The 17,300-nt window shown below is 42.6% G+C and overlaps 1 protein-coding gene across 1 annotated transcript; it reads right to left on the reverse strand.

Moving 5' to 3' along the window:
* Positions 1-1,181: 1,181 nt before the first annotated feature.
* Positions 1,182-15,397, reverse strand: LOC120053549 (L-lactate dehydrogenase A chain-like). The gene is made up of 8 exons (XM_039000681.1): positions 15,314-15,397; positions 13,328-13,453; positions 7,494-7,611; positions 7,092-7,265; positions 6,259-6,432; positions 6,003-6,120; positions 2,307-2,430; positions 1,182-1,938 (listed from the first exon to the last, which is right to left on the reverse strand). The coding sequence occupies exons 2-8, from the start codon at positions 13,451-13,453 to the stop codon at positions 1,774-1,776; spliced, it is 999 nt and encodes a 332-aa protein (XP_038856609.1). The 5' UTR covers positions 15,314-15,397; the 3' UTR covers positions 1,182-1,773.
* Between the last annotated feature and the right edge of the window lie 1,903 nt (positions 15,398-17,300).

Below are 17,300 nucleotides of genomic sequence, written 5' to 3' on the forward strand. Positions count from 1 at the left end.
CTTATTGGACAAGCACGGGTAGTCCCCCCCTGTTAATCTGTTTGTTGCCCAATGAGCAGAACCCTTATGGTCACTGTCGATCATGTCAGTTTTTCCATAAAAGAATCCCCTCAGCCCTTGTGCAAGGTGTCGCTCTACTACCCGCATCAAAAGGAACATTTTAGGTTTTTTACTGCTTCTGCTTTGCATGTTTTTTATTCTTCTTTTCCTGTCCACTTCAAGTTTTCAGCTGTTCTAAGAAAGTTACACTACCGTTCAAAAGTTTGGGGTCACTTAGAAATGTCCTTGATATTGAAAGAAAAGCTAATTTTTTGGTCCATTAAAATAACTAATTGATCAGAAATACAGTGTAGACATTGTTAACGTTGTAAATGACTATTGTAGCTGGAAACGGCTGATTTTGAATGGAATATCAACACAGAGGCCCGTTATCAGCAACCACACCTGTGTTCCAATGGCATGTTGTTAGCTAATAAAAGTGTATCATTTTAAAAGGCTAATTGATCATTAGAAAACCCTTTTGCAATTATGTTAGCACAGCTGAAAACTGTTGTGCTGTTTAAAGAAGCAATAAAACTGGCCTTCTTTAGACTGGTTGAGTATCCGGAGCATCAGCATTTGTGGGTTCGATTACAGGCTCAAAATGGCCAGAAACAAAGAACTTTCTTCTGAATCTTGTCAGTCTATAATTGTTCTGAGAAATTAAGGCTATTCTATGAGAGAAATTGCCAAGAAACTGAAGAGCTCGTACATTGCTGTGTACTACTCCCTTCACAGAACAGTGCAAACTGGCTCTAACCAGAATAGAAAGAGGAGTGGGAGGACCCAGTGCACAACTGAGCAAGAGGACAAGTACATTAGAGTGTCTCGTTTGAGAAACAGACACTTCACAAGTCCTCAACTGGCAAATATTACCCGCAAAACACCAGTCTCAATATCAATAGTGGAGAGGCGACTCCGGGATGCTGGCCTTCGTGGCAGAGTTCCTCTGTCCAGTGTCTGTGTTCTTTTGCCCATTGTTAATCTTTTATTTTTATTGGCCAGTCTGAGATATGGCCTTTTCTTTGCAACTCTGCCTAGAAGAATCAGTTGAATCAGCTGCAATTCTAACACAAAACTCCCATACAGGCATGGTGTAGCTCACACGTGCACGGACACACAGAGAGTGACAAAAGAGAGGCTTGTTTCATCCTGGTAGTTTTATTTGGTTGGTGGTGAAGAAAATCGGATCATATGTACATCCAGCTGCCTTGACAAGCACAGTACAGCGCCGTAGTTCCAGTTCAGCTCATAATAACTATATAGGCCTTTATCGCAGTACCATCGCAGCGGAGTTTGGGCCACTGAAGCTTCAGAGACCGATTTTAAGAAATCATCATTAACGGTGGGAAAACTGAGCAGTCAATTTAGGGTGCACAGAACACTGGCGACGAGCAGGATTGTCACCATCAGTTACTTACAGGTCAGGTTTCAACCCAAAACACAACATTGGAAAGTGCCATCAGATTAATTTTTTTATGTGAGCGCCCAGACGATTCCAATAAGTTCTCTGTTTATAACGCTTTTTGTTATTGACATACAAACAGCAGGTACAGTGCAATTGGCAGTGTGTTCAAACCCACTGCCTTTCTTCAGACCTGGTCCTAGTCTTACTTTCTGCCTAAAAGGCTTCATTTGTACCATCAATAGTAAGAATATAGGGGAGAACAAGGACGGGTATACAGAAGGTGGGATTGGGAGTTGAGGATGTTACAGACGGGCACACAGGACTCTTTACAAGGTGAGCTCTTTCTGTACGCCCCATAGGGTCTCGGCGCTGTTGTTCAGCTGCTTCTCCTCCTCGGGCTTCAGAGTCATGTGGATGATGTCGGTCAGACCGCTGTTTCCCAGCACGCAGGGCACGCTGAGAAACACCTCCTCCTTCACACCGTACATTCCCTGAGATAGGGAAGGGGGATGGATGGAGGCAAAGAGAGAAACTGGTTAGGGGCCGAACACAGCTGGAGTGTTGGTTTGGGTGGGAGGGGCATGTGTGTACATGAGAGGTAGGCGTGTGTATGTGGGGGGGGGGGGGGGGGGGTGCGTAATAGCATGTGTGCCAACTTAATCCTTACATCTTCAGTCTTAACAAGCATTGGTTACAGTATATGCTTTGGCATATAGATTGCATGTCGGTTTGAGACTATAAAAAAAAAAAATCAAAGAAAGACTTTACTCCTAGTCTACAACCACAGACAATGATAGAGGACGCAACATTGCATCTGTCCCATTATGGCAGATGGACTCCCAGCATATGGTCTTCTTACCTTGACCATGGTGGACACAGGGTGGACTTTGTGGAGGTTCTTCAGGATGCTCTCAACCAGGTCAGCGACGGACAGGCCGATAGCCCAGGAGGTGTAACCCTTCAGCTTGATGACCTCGTAGGCACTATATGACATAGAGTGAAACGAGGAGAGGAGTTAAAGGGGAACATCCAAGATACAAACATACACTACATGACCAGAAGTATGTGGACACCTGCTCGTTGAACATTTCATTCCAAAATCATGGTCATTAATATGGAGTTGGTCCTCCCTTTGCTGCTATAAAAGCCTCCACTCTTCTAGGAAGGCTTCCACTAGATGTCGGAACATTGCTGCGGGGACTTGCTTCCATTCAGCCACAAGAGCATTAGTGATGTCGAGCACTGATGTTGGGTGATTACGCCTGGCTCACAGTCGGCGTTCCAGTTCATCCCAAAGGTGTTTGATGGGGTTGAGGTCAGGGCTCTCTGCAGGCTAGTCAAGTTCTTCAACACCGATCTCGACAAACCATTGCTGTATGGACCTCACTTTGTGCACGGCGGCCTTCCCCAAACTGTTGCCACAAAGTTGGAAGCACAGAATTGTCTAGAATGTCGTTGTATGCTGTAGCATTAACATTTCCCTTCAATGAAACTAAGGGGCCTAGCCCGAACCATGAAAAAAGGCTCCAGACCATTATTCCTCCACCAAGGAAGTGCAGTTGGCACTATGCATTTGGGCAGGTAGCATTCTCCTGGCATCTGCCAAACCCAGATTTGTCTGTTGGACTCAGTTCTTGTCAGACAGTTCTTGTCTTGACTTTGCTTCCAGAGGCAGTTTGGAACTCGGTAGTAAGTGTTTCAACCGGGGACAGAACATTTTTTACGCACTACGAACTTCAGCCCTGGCTGAGCCATGTTGCTCCTAGATGTTTCCACTTCACAATAACAGCACTTACAGTTGATCGTGGCAGCTCTAGCAGGGCAGAAAACTGACTTGTTGGAAAGGTGGCATCCTATGACGGTTCCACATTGAAAGTCACTAAGGCCATTATGCTACCACTGTTTGTCTATGGAGATTGCATGGCTGTGTGCTCGATTTCATACACCTGTCAGCAACAGGTGTGGCTGAAATAGTCGAATCCACTAATTTGAAGGGGAGTCCACATACTTTTGTATATATAGTGTATATTAAACATACAAATACATTTAAACACATCTATATAACCTATATATATATATATAACATATGTGTAACCTTCATAACACCTTTATACACACACCTTTAACCTACACCTCTAACATAACACCTTTGTACACACCTCTTTAACCTATAAGATAGGTATAACGTTCATAAAACATTTAAAACAACCGTCAAATTTTTTGGGAAATATGGGTAGTTTTTCCTGTTGTAAATGCTAAAAACCATTAGTGGAAAATATACACTAAGTATAGCAAACATTAGGAACACTTTCCTAATATTGAGTTGCACCAGCCTTCTTTTGCCTTCAAAACAGCCTGAATTGGTCGGGGCATGGACTCTACAAGGTGTCGAAAGCATTTTACACAGGGATGCTGGCCCATACTTATTCATGTCACTGAGGGAGAGAGGTTAATGTATAACGTTTACATTATGTCAGGATATGTTTTTGTTCGCCATCAGGGATCCTATTGGACGGAGCCTCTGGGAGGAGAAGAGACACAGTCTGGTACCAGTCACTATGACAGCCGTGAGTTGGGGAGGAGTGAGGACTTTGGTGCAGAGGTCAGGTCAGATGAAGTGAGGAAGAACAGATATCACTAAGGTTATGTCTAGCAACAGAGATACATTGGCTGTTCAGATGTGTAGGAGGAGACTCAGCATAGGAGAAAGGGTTAAATATCAGTGCTTCGGCCTCCCGGGTGGCGCAGTGGTCTAAGGCACTGCATCGCAGTAGTAGCTGTGCCACCAGAGATTCTGGGTTTGAGCCCAGGCTCTGTCGCAGCTGGCCGCGACCAGGAGGCCCATCATGCTGATTGATTTCGAATAACAGACTGGAACAGACAGCTTCAAAAGGAGGGTGGTGCTTGGAATCATTGTTCTTCCTCTGTCAACCATGGTTACCTGCAAGGAAACATGTGCTGTCATCATTGCCTTGCACAAAAAGAGCTTCACAGGCAAGGATATTGCTGCCAGTAAGATTGCACCAAAATCAACCATTTATCAGATCATCAAGAACTTCAAGGAGAGCGGTTCAATTGTTGTGAAGAAGGCTTCAGGGCGCCCAAGAAAGTCCAGCAAGCGCCATGACCGTCTTCTAAAGTTGATTCAGCTGCGAGATCGGGGCACCACCAGTACAGAGCCTACTCAGGAATGGCAGCAGACAGGTGTGAGTGCATCTGCATGCACAGTGAGGCAAAGACTTTTGGAGGATGGCCTGGTGTCAAAAAGGGCAGCAAAGAAACCAATTCTCTCCAGGAAAAACATCAGGGACAGACTGATATTCTGCAAAAGGTAGAGCGATTGGACTGCTGAGGACTGGGGTACAGTCATTTTCTCTGATGAATTCCCTTTCCGATTGTTTGGGGCATCAGGTAAAAAGCTTGTCCGGAGAAGAAAAGGTGAGCGCTACCATCAGTCCTGTGTCATGCCAACAGTAAAGCATCCTGAGACCATTCATGTGTGGGGTTGCTTCTCAGCCAAGGGAGTGGGCTCACTCACAATTTCACTCACAACACAGCCATGAATAAAGAATGGTACCAACACATCCTCCGAGAGCAACTTCTCCCAACCATCCAGGAACAGTTTGGTGACGAACAATGCCTTTTCCAGCATGATGGAGCACCTTGCCATAAGGCAAAAGTGATAACTAAGTGGCTCAGGGAACAAAACATCGATATTTTGGGTCCATGGCCAGGAAACTCCCCAGACCTTAATCCCATTGAGAACTTGTGGTCAATCCTCAAGAAAGTCCAAGCATTGATTATGCAAGAATGGCCTGCTTTCAGTCAGGATGTGGCCCAGAAGTTAATTGACAGCATGCCAGGGCGGATTGCAGAGGTCTTGAAAAAGAAGGGTCAACACTGCAAATATTTACTCTTTGCATCAACTTCATGTCATTTTCAATACAAGCCTTTAACACTTATGAAATGCTTGTGATTATACTTCAGTATTCCATAGTAACATCTGACAAAAATATCTAAAGATACTGAAGCAGCAAACTTTGTGAAAATTAATATTTGTGTCATTCTCAAAACTTTTGGCCACGACTGTGTATTCATGTGCTACAGTGGTCTCTGAGCTCTGCTTTACCTAACCATTAGGGCTCCCGAGTGGTGCAGCGGTCTAAGGCACTGCATCTCGGTGTAAGAGGTGACTATGGTCTCTGGTTCGAATCCAGGCTGAATCACATCTGACCGTGATTGGGAGTCCCATAGGGCGGCGCACAATTGACCCGGGTTTGGCCGGGGTAGACCGTCATTGTAAATAAGAATTTGTTCTTAACTGACTTACCTGGTTAAATATTTGTTTTAAATTAAAACCATTGTGTTCATTAGGCATGAAACGGAAGAAAACGAGCCGAAAAGGAGTGAGTACTAAATGAATGGAGTACTATCTGAACTAAGTAACACGTTTCCCATTGCAAACATTTTTTTAAAGTGTGAGCCCTGATTAACATGACCCTAGATAAATAAAGATAAAGTTGAACATATAGCGATGTGTGTTTATAAGACTCACCCGTCGACCACCATCTTGTGGATGTGCTTCCAGTCCTCCTTGTCTGCGTCTGTGCCCATGTCTGGGTTCAGGCCCTTCAGGGAAACACCGGCAACATTCACACCGCTCCATACAGGCACTGGGAGAAGGAGAAGAGACAGGCATCCAGTCAGTCTGTCATAGACACAGTACCAATGTACGTGAAGGTCTTCCACAATATTGTAATCAGACAGACAGGTTCCGGTGTGGAGTGTATTTGAAGCCATATTCTACATACCGCTGGAGTCTCCGTGCTCTCCAATGATCCAGCCGTGACAGCTGGATGGGTGAAGGTGTAGCTTCTCGCCCATCAGGTGACGGAAACGACCAGAGTCCAGGTTGGTGCCGGAACCGATAACGCGGTGACGGGGGAAACCACTCAGCTTCCAAGCCACGTAGGTTAGGATGTCAACTGAGATGGGGGAAGAAGGGGGGTGACAAATATTAGCACAATCTGAGTTAACAAAACAAAACAAACCCTAACCTTTACCCTATCCTTAACCATACCACTAACATTATGCCTAACTTTAAATTATATTTTATCTTTGTAGAAATGTTCACTGTATAGCCTATATTGACTTTGCAGACTGGTCATACAGTGGGGACCGAAAGAGAGGGGTGAAGGGGTGACACATTTTATAGGAGTTGTCAGCAATAGGACCGTGGAGTTGTTAATGTAACCTGCCCCTGATCATGGAAAGCTACAGGATGAGCAGGCTTTTGTTCCAGCCCAGGACTAACATTATTCAAACCTATGAATGACTTATCATAATGCTAGAGTAGTGATCAAGTCACTAGACGATGTTGAACCGAACTACCTTCACTTCCACTTTTCTATGTATTGTACTCACACACACACTCACTCACTCACTCACTCACTCACTCACTCACTCACTCACTCACTCACTCACTCACTCACTCACTCACTCACTCACTCACTCACTCACTCACTCACTCACTCACTCACTCACTCACTCACTCACTCACTCACTCACTCACTCACTCACTCACTCACTCACTCACTCACTCACTCACTCACTCACTCACTCACTCACTCACTCACTCACTCACCAGGATTGGAGACGACCAGCAGGATGGCGTTGGGGCTGTACTTGACGATCTGGGGGATGATGAACTTGAAGATGTCAACGTTGCGCTTCACCAGGTTCAGACGGCTCTCACCCTCTTGCTGACGAGCACCGGCTGTGACCACCACCACCTTAGAGTGGGCAGTCGTACTGTAGTCTTGAGTGAGATATAAGATGCACGTTAAACACACACAAATGCAACCTAGTGTTTCCGAAGCACCCCCGCAACAAATATGTATGTGTGTGTGTGTTTGTATGTGTGTGCCTTTGTGTGTCTGCTCAACTTGTGCATGCATGTGTATGTTTGTGTGTGTGTGTGCACAACTCGTTTGTGCGTATGTGTGTTTCAGAGTGTGTGTGCATAAGTGTATGACTCTTCACTCACCCTTGTCGCCCACGATCTTGTGAGTCTTGCAGAAGAGGCTGCCATGCTGCAGGTCCATGACCTCACCCTTCAGTTTATCTTCCATCACGTCAATCAGGCACAGCTCATCGCACAGGTCCTGGTCAACACATGCAAACAAGGAATATTATGGTTCAGGAATATACTCCATGTAGAAAAGTATATGGCTATACTGTACATAAGGGAAACTGTCCCTGCTCCATTTTACGAAGACATTTAATGGTGGAATGATCATTATTTAGTAGTACACTTTGTAATGTTTAACAATATAACCTATATAAAAAGTAGTTATGTCTAAAATGCATTTTCGCTGTGTTTTATTTTGACAACTGACCAGGCCCATCTCACACTTAGAGGCCTAAAACCACCCCTCCAGTCCATTGTCTTATTGACACCAGTCTCATGCCAAATAGGCCTATTGAACAACTGGATAAAACAAACTTCTACTGATTGGTTATAACACAAGCCCTGGAAAAAACACAGTGGCAGCCCACCAGTTACCTCCGGCTCACTCCACTCAGATCACCTCGGCAGATTTGACATGCACAGCTCTCAGCAGAGGTCTATTTCCTGTAAGCCTTTGTTTCCTCACTGGCTTAGTTTGCATCCCTAATGGCACTCTATTCCCTATATAGTGTACTACTGTTGACCAGGGCCCACAGGGTGTATGACAATACATTGAGTGTACAAAATATTAGGAACACACTCCGAATATCAAGTTGCACCCTCTTTTTCCCACAGAACAGCCTTAATTCGTCGGAGCATGGACTCAACAAGGTGACGATGTTGAATCCAATGCTTCCCACAGTTGTGTCAAGTTGGCTGGATGTGTGGTGGATCATTCTTGATACACATGGGAAAAACTGTTGAGCATGAAAAACCCAGCAGCATTGCAGTTCTTGACACACTCAAACCGGTGTGCCTAGCACCTACTACCATAACCCGTTCAAAGGCACTTAAATCTTTTATCTTGCCCATTCACCATCTGAGTCATTCTTTAACCTGTCTCTTCCCCTTCATCTATACTGATTGAAGTGGATTTAACAAGTGACACCAATAAGAGATCATAGCTTTTACCTGGATTCATCTGGTCAATCTACAGTCTGTCATGGAAAGAGTAGTTGTTCCTAATGTTTTGGGACACAACCTATGCCAGTGAGGAAACAAAAAATGGCCCATAGGGTTCTGGTCAAAGGTAGTACAATAGGGAATAGGTGTCATTTGGGACGCAATAGTCAGGAGCCTTGTTTATAACTTTATAGGTCTTTAAAAAAAAAAAATGTTTACCCCCTTTTTCTCCCCAATTTCGTGATATCCAAAAGGAAGTTACAGTCTTGTCCCATCGCTACAACTCCCGTACGAAGGTCGAAGGTCGAGAGCGGTGCGTCCTCCGAAACATGACCCTGCCAAGCCGCACTGCTTCTTGACACAATGCTCGCTTAACCCGGAAGCCAGACGCACCAATGTGTCGGAGGAAAGTAGATATGGACAAGGATATCTCTACAGAATTAAGACGTTGGTCTTCATTAAAAACCAACCCACTGGGCACAGACGTCAGTTCAATGTCTAGTTTTGATTTACAAAAATATAAATATAAAGTGTTGGTCCCATGTTTCATGAGTGAAATAAAAGATCCCAGAAATGTTTGATACGTACAAAAGGCTTATTTCTCTAAAAGACAATTGCACACATTTCTTTACATTCCTGTTAGTAAGCATTTCTCATTTGCCAAGATAATCCATCCACCTGACAGGTGTGGCACATCAAGAAGCTAATTAAACAGCATGATCATTACACAGGTGCACCTTGTGCTGGGGACAATAAAAGGTTACTCTAAAATGTGCAGTTTTGTCACACGCCAGAGATGTCTCAAGTTTTGAAGGAGCGTGCAATTGGCATGGTGACTGCAGGAATGTCCACCAAAGCTGTTGCCAGATAAGTGAATGTTAATTTCTCTACCATAAGCTGCCTTCAGGGTCATTTTAGAGAATCTGACAGTACGTCCAACCAGCCTCAAAACCGCAGACCATGTGTAGCGACGCCAGCCGAGCACCTCCACATCCGGCTTCTTCACCTGCGGGATCGTCTGAGACCAGCCACCCGGACAGCTGATGAAACTGTGGGTTTGCACAACCGAAGATTGTCCTCACCAGGGTCTTGACCTGCCTGCAGTTCGGCATCGTAACCGACTTCAGTGGGCAAATGCTCACCTTCGATGGCCACTGGCACGCTGGAGAAGTGTGCTCTTCACAGATTAATCCCGGTTTCAACTGAACCGGGCCGATGGCAGATGTGTGAGCGAGCGGTTTGCTGATGTCAAAGTTGTGAACAGAGTGCCCCATGGTGGCAGTGGGGTTATGGTATGGCCAGGTAAAAGCTACAGACAATAAACACAATTGCATTTTATTGATGGCAATATGAATGCTCAGCGATAGCGTGGCGAGATCCTGAGGCCCATTGTCGTGCCGTTCATCCGCCGCCATCTCCTCATCTTTCAGCATGATAATGCACGGCCCCATGTCTCAAAGATCTGTACACAATTCCTTGAAGCTGGAAATGTACCAGTTCTCCCATGGCCTGCATACTCGCCAGACATGTCACCCATTGAGCATGTTTGGGATGCTCTGGATCGACATGTACGACAGCGTGTTCCCGCCAATATCCAGCAACTTTGTACAGCAATTGAGGAGGAGTGGGACAACATTCCACAGGCCACAATCAACAGCCTGATCAACTCTGAAGGAGATGTGTCACGTTGTATGAGGCAAATGGTGTTCACACCAGATACTGGTTTTCTGGTCCATTCACCTACCATTTTTTAAGATGCATATCTGTACTCCCAGTCATGTGAAATCCATAGATTAGGGCCTAATGAATTTATTTCAATTAACTGAGTTCCTTATATGAACTGTCACGCAGTAAAATCTTTGAAATTGTTGCATGTTACATTTATATTTTTCGTTCAGTGTACATTTGCTTGAGTTGTCAACTAACGTGAATTGAACATGAAATCAACAACAAACGTCACCACGTCATTGGATTTATGGTAGGTTCAAATGACACGGTGACCAAAAAAGACGTGACGCCCTTATGTGGATTACTTTTGCAAATCCAATCAGTATCCCCTGTCGATTCAATGCCATCACATAGATTTTTTGGGGTCGAAATGACATGGAAACAACTTTGATTCAACCAGTTTTTGCCCTGTGGGAAGTGCCTACTGGCACTGTGGTCGGATGCACAGTCCAATTGAAATTAGATAACGCACATAGAAATGAAGAGGCCTATTTATAAAAAGATATTGTCCCGAATGGGGAAAAAAAGGGTTCCCCCATTCCATGTCCAATGACAGCGCAAAATCGAATATTTGAAAACATTGTACAGAAAGGCCAAGGACTGCAATAGCAGGAGTGGGAACGGGAGTGCCCGATAGCCATTTTAGTCAGCGCTGGACGCGGTATTGGGTGACCATCCCAACACCCGTCCGTTGTTCATTCTGGACAGTGCTGTGGCAATATTGAGGGAAAGCTGCTGAGCGCTTTATCAACTTTTTTGGTAATGTAAATAGTCTAATTCAGTTGCTATATCAGATATGAAAAGAATAAAGCGGTACAATGCCTTTAGATAGTACCTCTTAGATAGTACCTCTTTACTTTTTTCAAATTTTGTTGTGTTACAGCCTGAATTTGAAATGGATTAAATTAAGATTTTTGCTTACTGGCCTAACCACAATACCCCATAATGTCAAATTGTTTTGACAAATAATTATCAAATGTCTTGAGTCAATAAGTATTCAATCCCTTTGTTATGGCAAGCCTAAATAAGTTCAGGAGAAAAATGTGCTTAACAAGTCACATAATAAGACTCACTCTGTGTGCAATTATAGTGTTTAACATGATTTTTGAATTACTACCTCGTCTCTGTACGCCACACATACAATTATCTGTAAGGTCCCTCAGTCGAGCAGTTAATTTCAAACACAGATTCAACCACAAAGACCATGGAGGTTTTCGGGCACCTTTTGGTAGATAGGTAAAAAAAAAATGCCATTGAATATGTGAAAAAAAGGAAGCCTGTACAAAATAAAAAATATTCCAAAACATGCATTCTGTTTGCAACAAGGCACTAAAGTAATACTGCAATAATGGCTTATGTTAAGCTTTTAAAAAAGTACAAAGTATTTGTAAGGTGTTAAGCCTGTTTTAAAATATGCTTAAAATGATTAAAATACAAAAAACAATTGTGATTGTTTTAAATTGTGTTTAGGAAATAAAGGTAGACATGGTTTAAAAAAAGTAGTGGTAATATTTCATTCAGCACAGAAATGTGTATGCAGCTTAACTTACTCTATTTACCCCATACCTGGAGTAGGTTGTGCCAAAAGACCATTATGTTTTCAAAACTGTAATGTTTACATGAATACTGATTTATTTCTAGGGATACACAACATCCTAAAATATATGTATATATATATATATGTTTGAAATAATACTATATTCCCTTGACGGAGTGATGCTGAATGTAAAAAAAGGTCTCTACTTACCACCCTCTCCCCTAAATTGTAGAATATGTCCACACTGATACGTAAAGACACATTGCTTTCTGTAAGCATGGCTACGTTTAGTTTGACACTTTAATCCTTAATAAAGTCATAGAATTTGCTTTTCATGCATTATTCTTTGCACTTTTTATCTATTCCCACTTTTATAATTTTTTTAACGATGAGAGTGTAAAATGATTGACTATAAAAGTGTGCTGTTTTCTGTCGATTTATACAGCTTGTGTCATAATGGGAGGTCCAAGGCAGGTCACATTCATTTGCATACAGGGAGAGACCAGGGATTTTGGTCACAATACGGATGCAGTGGGCAGATAAGAGACCATTTTAATACCATGTGTAGACGCAACAAATCTCGATCAGATAGTGATCGGATCATCTTGAGCGGATGACGACAACTACATCCCACTGGGCACAGTCCAATCAATGTCTATTCCACGTCGGTTCAATGTAGTTTTTATGTTGATTCAACCAGTGTGTGCCCAGTGGGATATTCATGCAAGGTGTATTGATGGCTAGAGTAGAAAACGGCTCTCAATGTTTCTGACACTCCCTGAGGTAGAGAGAACTGGAATCCATCAAACATTTACAGAATGTACTTCACTTATCAGCTTCACTTCATTTACCCTGTTTTCTCTGGCTGGTGGTGTATAAGACAAAGCCAGACTGAATTACAGAGGGGTTGGGTTTTAGACCAGTGATCTTGGAGCCCTTGAACAGATTCCTGTGTTATTTTCTCTAATCTTCTCTCTTACCAGTTAGAACAATGGAGGTAATGGCCTGGGTCATGTTCATTAGGGCACGCAACAGATTTAGTTTTTGTAAAAACAATGTCATATTGGACACGTACATGCAGTCCCTCTCTGTTTAAGTACGTATTATTCTGTTTGGTGCCAAATGAACACGACCTTGGACATTGTGTCCTAGTCATGTCTGTCTAACTTCTTATGTTCATAAATGTTCATGCACTTACCTAAACACCCCTTACCTCTGTCCTCTATCTCCCTCATTCCCACTACCTATTACCCCCCCTGCAGCCGCCGCCGCCGCCACAATTCACACTGTAACACCTAACACCCCTTTCACTCTGGCTAAAAGTCTTCCACCCTTTCCTTCCACCACTCCCCTAATCTCTTATTCTGCAATTACTGCATCCAAAATACCACAGTCGACAACAGTTACTGCACTTTTACTGCAGTTTAAAAACGGCAATCTTCTTTTGTAAGGTTGGTCCCCCCACCCCCTCCATCGGTCTCACCTTGAGCAGGACGCTGACTGCGGAGGCCATGCCAACCATGCCGACGCCAACAACGGTCACCTTGCTCCGGGAGCCAACAGGCTCACCAGCCAACACATGGGTGATCAGCTTGTCCTTGGTTGTCATCTGAAAGACAGACAGACCCAGAGAAACCCATAGAAACCCATAGAAAGACAGAGAGACAAAGACAAAAGGGGACAGAGAGAGAGAGGGAGAGAGACGGGGTCAGAGACATACTGTATCCTGATCCCATTTGTTTTGCCTAGTACATCATCGCAGAGAGCAAGAATGAATAGAAGGTCAAAGAGTCAACTCTCAAAACAATGAATTAATTGGTATATATCATTCACCTCTCCACCATGCTAGCTGATGTGTGGTAAGGATTCTGGCATCCACACATTGTTAGTGGATGAGGTGTTTCCCCCTTATTTTGTAAAGCACTTTCAGTACCTTAGTTGGTAGAAAGGTGCTATATACTGTAAATCCAATCAATTATGATTATTATTTATGATTTGTCCAGTGTTTCTGTCAGCTCAGAGGCAGCTATGAAGTGAATATTAAATTACAGTTTTTAAATGAAAGCATGAGCTTTATTATCTTGTCTATATGGAGTTACCATCCCCATTCCCCACATTTTTTAGTAACATGGCATTTGAACTAAACTACTTTCCTTTTATCATATTCAAATCATATAAAAATGTATTGGTTGCTAACAGCTAGTTAGTTATATCATCCCACTCTGCAGCCCAGCATAAAATCTTTATCTCCTATTTGACCGACAGCAACACTGGGTCTCCATATCAATGCCTATCTCTCTCCCGCACCCTTCTGCTCCTGCCTCCGGTTGCCCTGCCTAACTGACCACAAACTATTACGGGGTGGCAATGGTGCCATGACATGGGCGCTATTTATACTTCCTGGTTCGGGGAGAACGATAGTGAAGGGCCTGTTGAGAATATGACATTAAATTGATGACACGGCTACAACAGCATTCAAGCTATTTTAGGCTCCAAATTTCCACCCTGTTAGGATCTTGTATTCATTATTGGTTGTTCCACCACGTTTTTTTGCTTAATACCCTGTTGTGCTTCAATTCCATCCTGTTAGGTCAGTATTTAAAAATAACAAATGAACAATACCATCAAATGTTATGTATATTTTTGTGGTAACCTGCAGAGATAGAAGGGGTCACCTAAACATTCTATTGATATTGAATCTTATTTGGAAAAACAGGGTGCAAATAAAGCGCTGGTTCTGAAAATAACACACATTTTACTCATTAATCTTTGTTTTATAATTATTTGAAGAAAACAAATGAATGTGATAGAATAAAGGACAATCTAAATCTAGATACATACATGTGTTAACATTTTCAGATATATGTATATGTCCCTAACATGGTGGAAATATATCATGGTCCATGTGTGAACAATCTGCCTATAATTATTTAAGGGTTAATCAACGAGAGGCTATGCGTTCTCTGGAGAGTAATGAACGATGTGGAAGGTGTGCTCCACGACGCTCTAGCGAAGTGGAACTAACCTTCCACGGAGTTGCATTATTCTCCAGAGAACGCCATAGCCTCTCGTTGATTATCCCTTAAAGATTTGCTAGTTTAGCTAACCAAACCATCAGTCTTAGCTTTCTATTATGAGAATTATCAACAATGCCAATGAAGTTTTCAATTCAACTTTTGCTTTCAAAAGCAGCTGAATAGAACATGTAAGAATGAACTATAGCCATTGAATTCTACCATGCTGATATAGCGTGCATTATAGGGAAATAGAATGCCCTTCAAGCCAATCAGAAACAAGTATTCAACAATGCCTGGTATAATAAGCAATAAGCCCCACGGGATGTGGTATATGGCCAATATACCACAGCTAAGGACTGCCTGAGCTTGACCACTAAAAGTGCTAGAATACCCCCAAATGTTATGTAGGAATGACCCTTCCCATTACTTGATCACAAAATCTGATGTCTCACCTTGAAGGTTTAGTGAAAGTGATGTAGAAACAACACTGAGAAGCGAATTGGAATGTCTTCGGCTGGCCTCTTCTTCCCTGGCTGGATGCAGCTTTTCTGCAGCAATGGAGCACATGGGGGAGGTTCACGGTATTTAAATAGCTTAGGGGTGCCCGGTAGACATTGCGTGATTACATATGAATCATACCAGACCTGTCAGTGTTAAATGTCACGTCCATGCAGAGCAAATGTAATTGCTGTGCTCTTGGATGCGGTAGTGCGCGCCACACTCGGTTAATGTGTCTCTGCATAGACTATTCTGTGGTATTGACCAAGTGCATCATCAGAGGAATCCCTCCAGTAGCCCTACTTTACTCTTGAACAGTAGCCTTTTTATATAGTGTGAGGATGTCATTTTGGGTCCATCTTGGGTTCTATTTCATCACACTGAAACCCAGTCACATCACATAAACAGAAAAATGGCACCAAACAAGATATCCCAGGATGCCTCATACACATCATGTAGGCTACACATCTTGTGTGATCCCTGTTGTCTTTAATGCATTGTGGTCCAGTTTTTTAACCGGGCTGCTGTAAACATCTAACACTATAACATGATCAGGGTTGGGGTGTACCCGATTACATGTAATCACATGTAATCAGTTACATGTAATTGAATTACACTAAAACTTTAACTGTAATCAGAGGCGTCATTGCCCATAGGGGGCACGTGCCCACTCAGATTTGTCCAGTTCAATGTATTTATTTTTAAATCTTGTTGCTGTTTCTCTGTAGTAATAATAGCCACCTAGCAAAATTAATGAAGTTGGTTTTAGCTAGCCCAGATTGGGAACCTATCTCTCAATCTCATTTCAAGATATCAATCAAGTTAGTGTAGCTAGCTTGTCTGACTGGCATGCCTGCTGGCAAGTTTGGTAGACTTTAGTAAAGCAAACAATAACTAAATGTATTGAATAAGATACAAATAGCTCAAGAGGATACAAACAGCTCAAGAGGTATGCTTACATACGCAGGAAAATTGACAATTTTTTTACATAAAATTAAGCATAATGAATATGGCTCTAGATTGCAGGAAAAAACTGTTTCAGGTGTTTAAAAAATGCAAAAGTCTCTAACTGGCAGCCATGTAATCAGTTATGTTACCAGCAAAAATATTGTAATCAGATTACAGATCTTGCAATACTTTAAAATTCAGAAAGGATGTTTGCAAAAAAAACAACATTATGATGCATTTCTGTTTTCTCAATGACATTCAATTCAGTATGGAAAAAGGCGCAAGTTTAAGTTTGCTCCACCTGAGTGAGTCTGACCACAAGTCAGAGAGCACTATGATGACACATAAAATGCGTTTGATGGATCGTTTTTGTATTCTTCTACATCCTCTTAAGCAGAAAGTAATAAGAGTACGTTACTGAGTTTGGGTAATCCAAAGGTTAGGTTACTGATTCAAATTTAGGGCAGGTAGCTAGTAATTGTAAACGATTACATTTAGAAAGCCTCGTCTACAACCCACTGCCCCACGTGATAAAATGGATAGAAAAGAGCAATAGCCGTTGCAGAATCCCAATAGTTATAACAACACTATACATGGAATGTGTTGTACTTCCTTCTCTCATGATAATATTTGTATGGGGGCTAATGACATGAGAGGTTTAGGATAACTGATTGTGTGGGGGACACCTCATCTGCCACCTGTGATTCATAGCCTGCATCCCCCTTAAAGGGATGTGACTGAGTATAATCTAACTCAATGTCTCCCCCTTGTGACTTTTGCTTACAAATGCAGTTGACATCATTGAGTATGGGCACATGCACACAATAATATGATTATTGTGAATTGTCAGATGAATATAATAGTTTGATTTAAACGTTTACATGATTTGCACAAATAATGATTTCTATTATTCCTATTTACATGGACACATCTGAAATCAGGTTACCTGATGATGGGACTGATAAATGCAGAAAATCGGCAATCAAAATGAAC

Source organism: Salvelinus namaycush, chromosome 9, assembly GCF_016432855.1.
Source record: "Salvelinus namaycush isolate Seneca chromosome 9, SaNama_1.0, whole genome shotgun sequence".
NCBI classification, from domain to species: domain Eukaryota; kingdom Metazoa; phylum Chordata; class Actinopteri; order Salmoniformes; family Salmonidae; genus Salvelinus; species Salvelinus namaycush.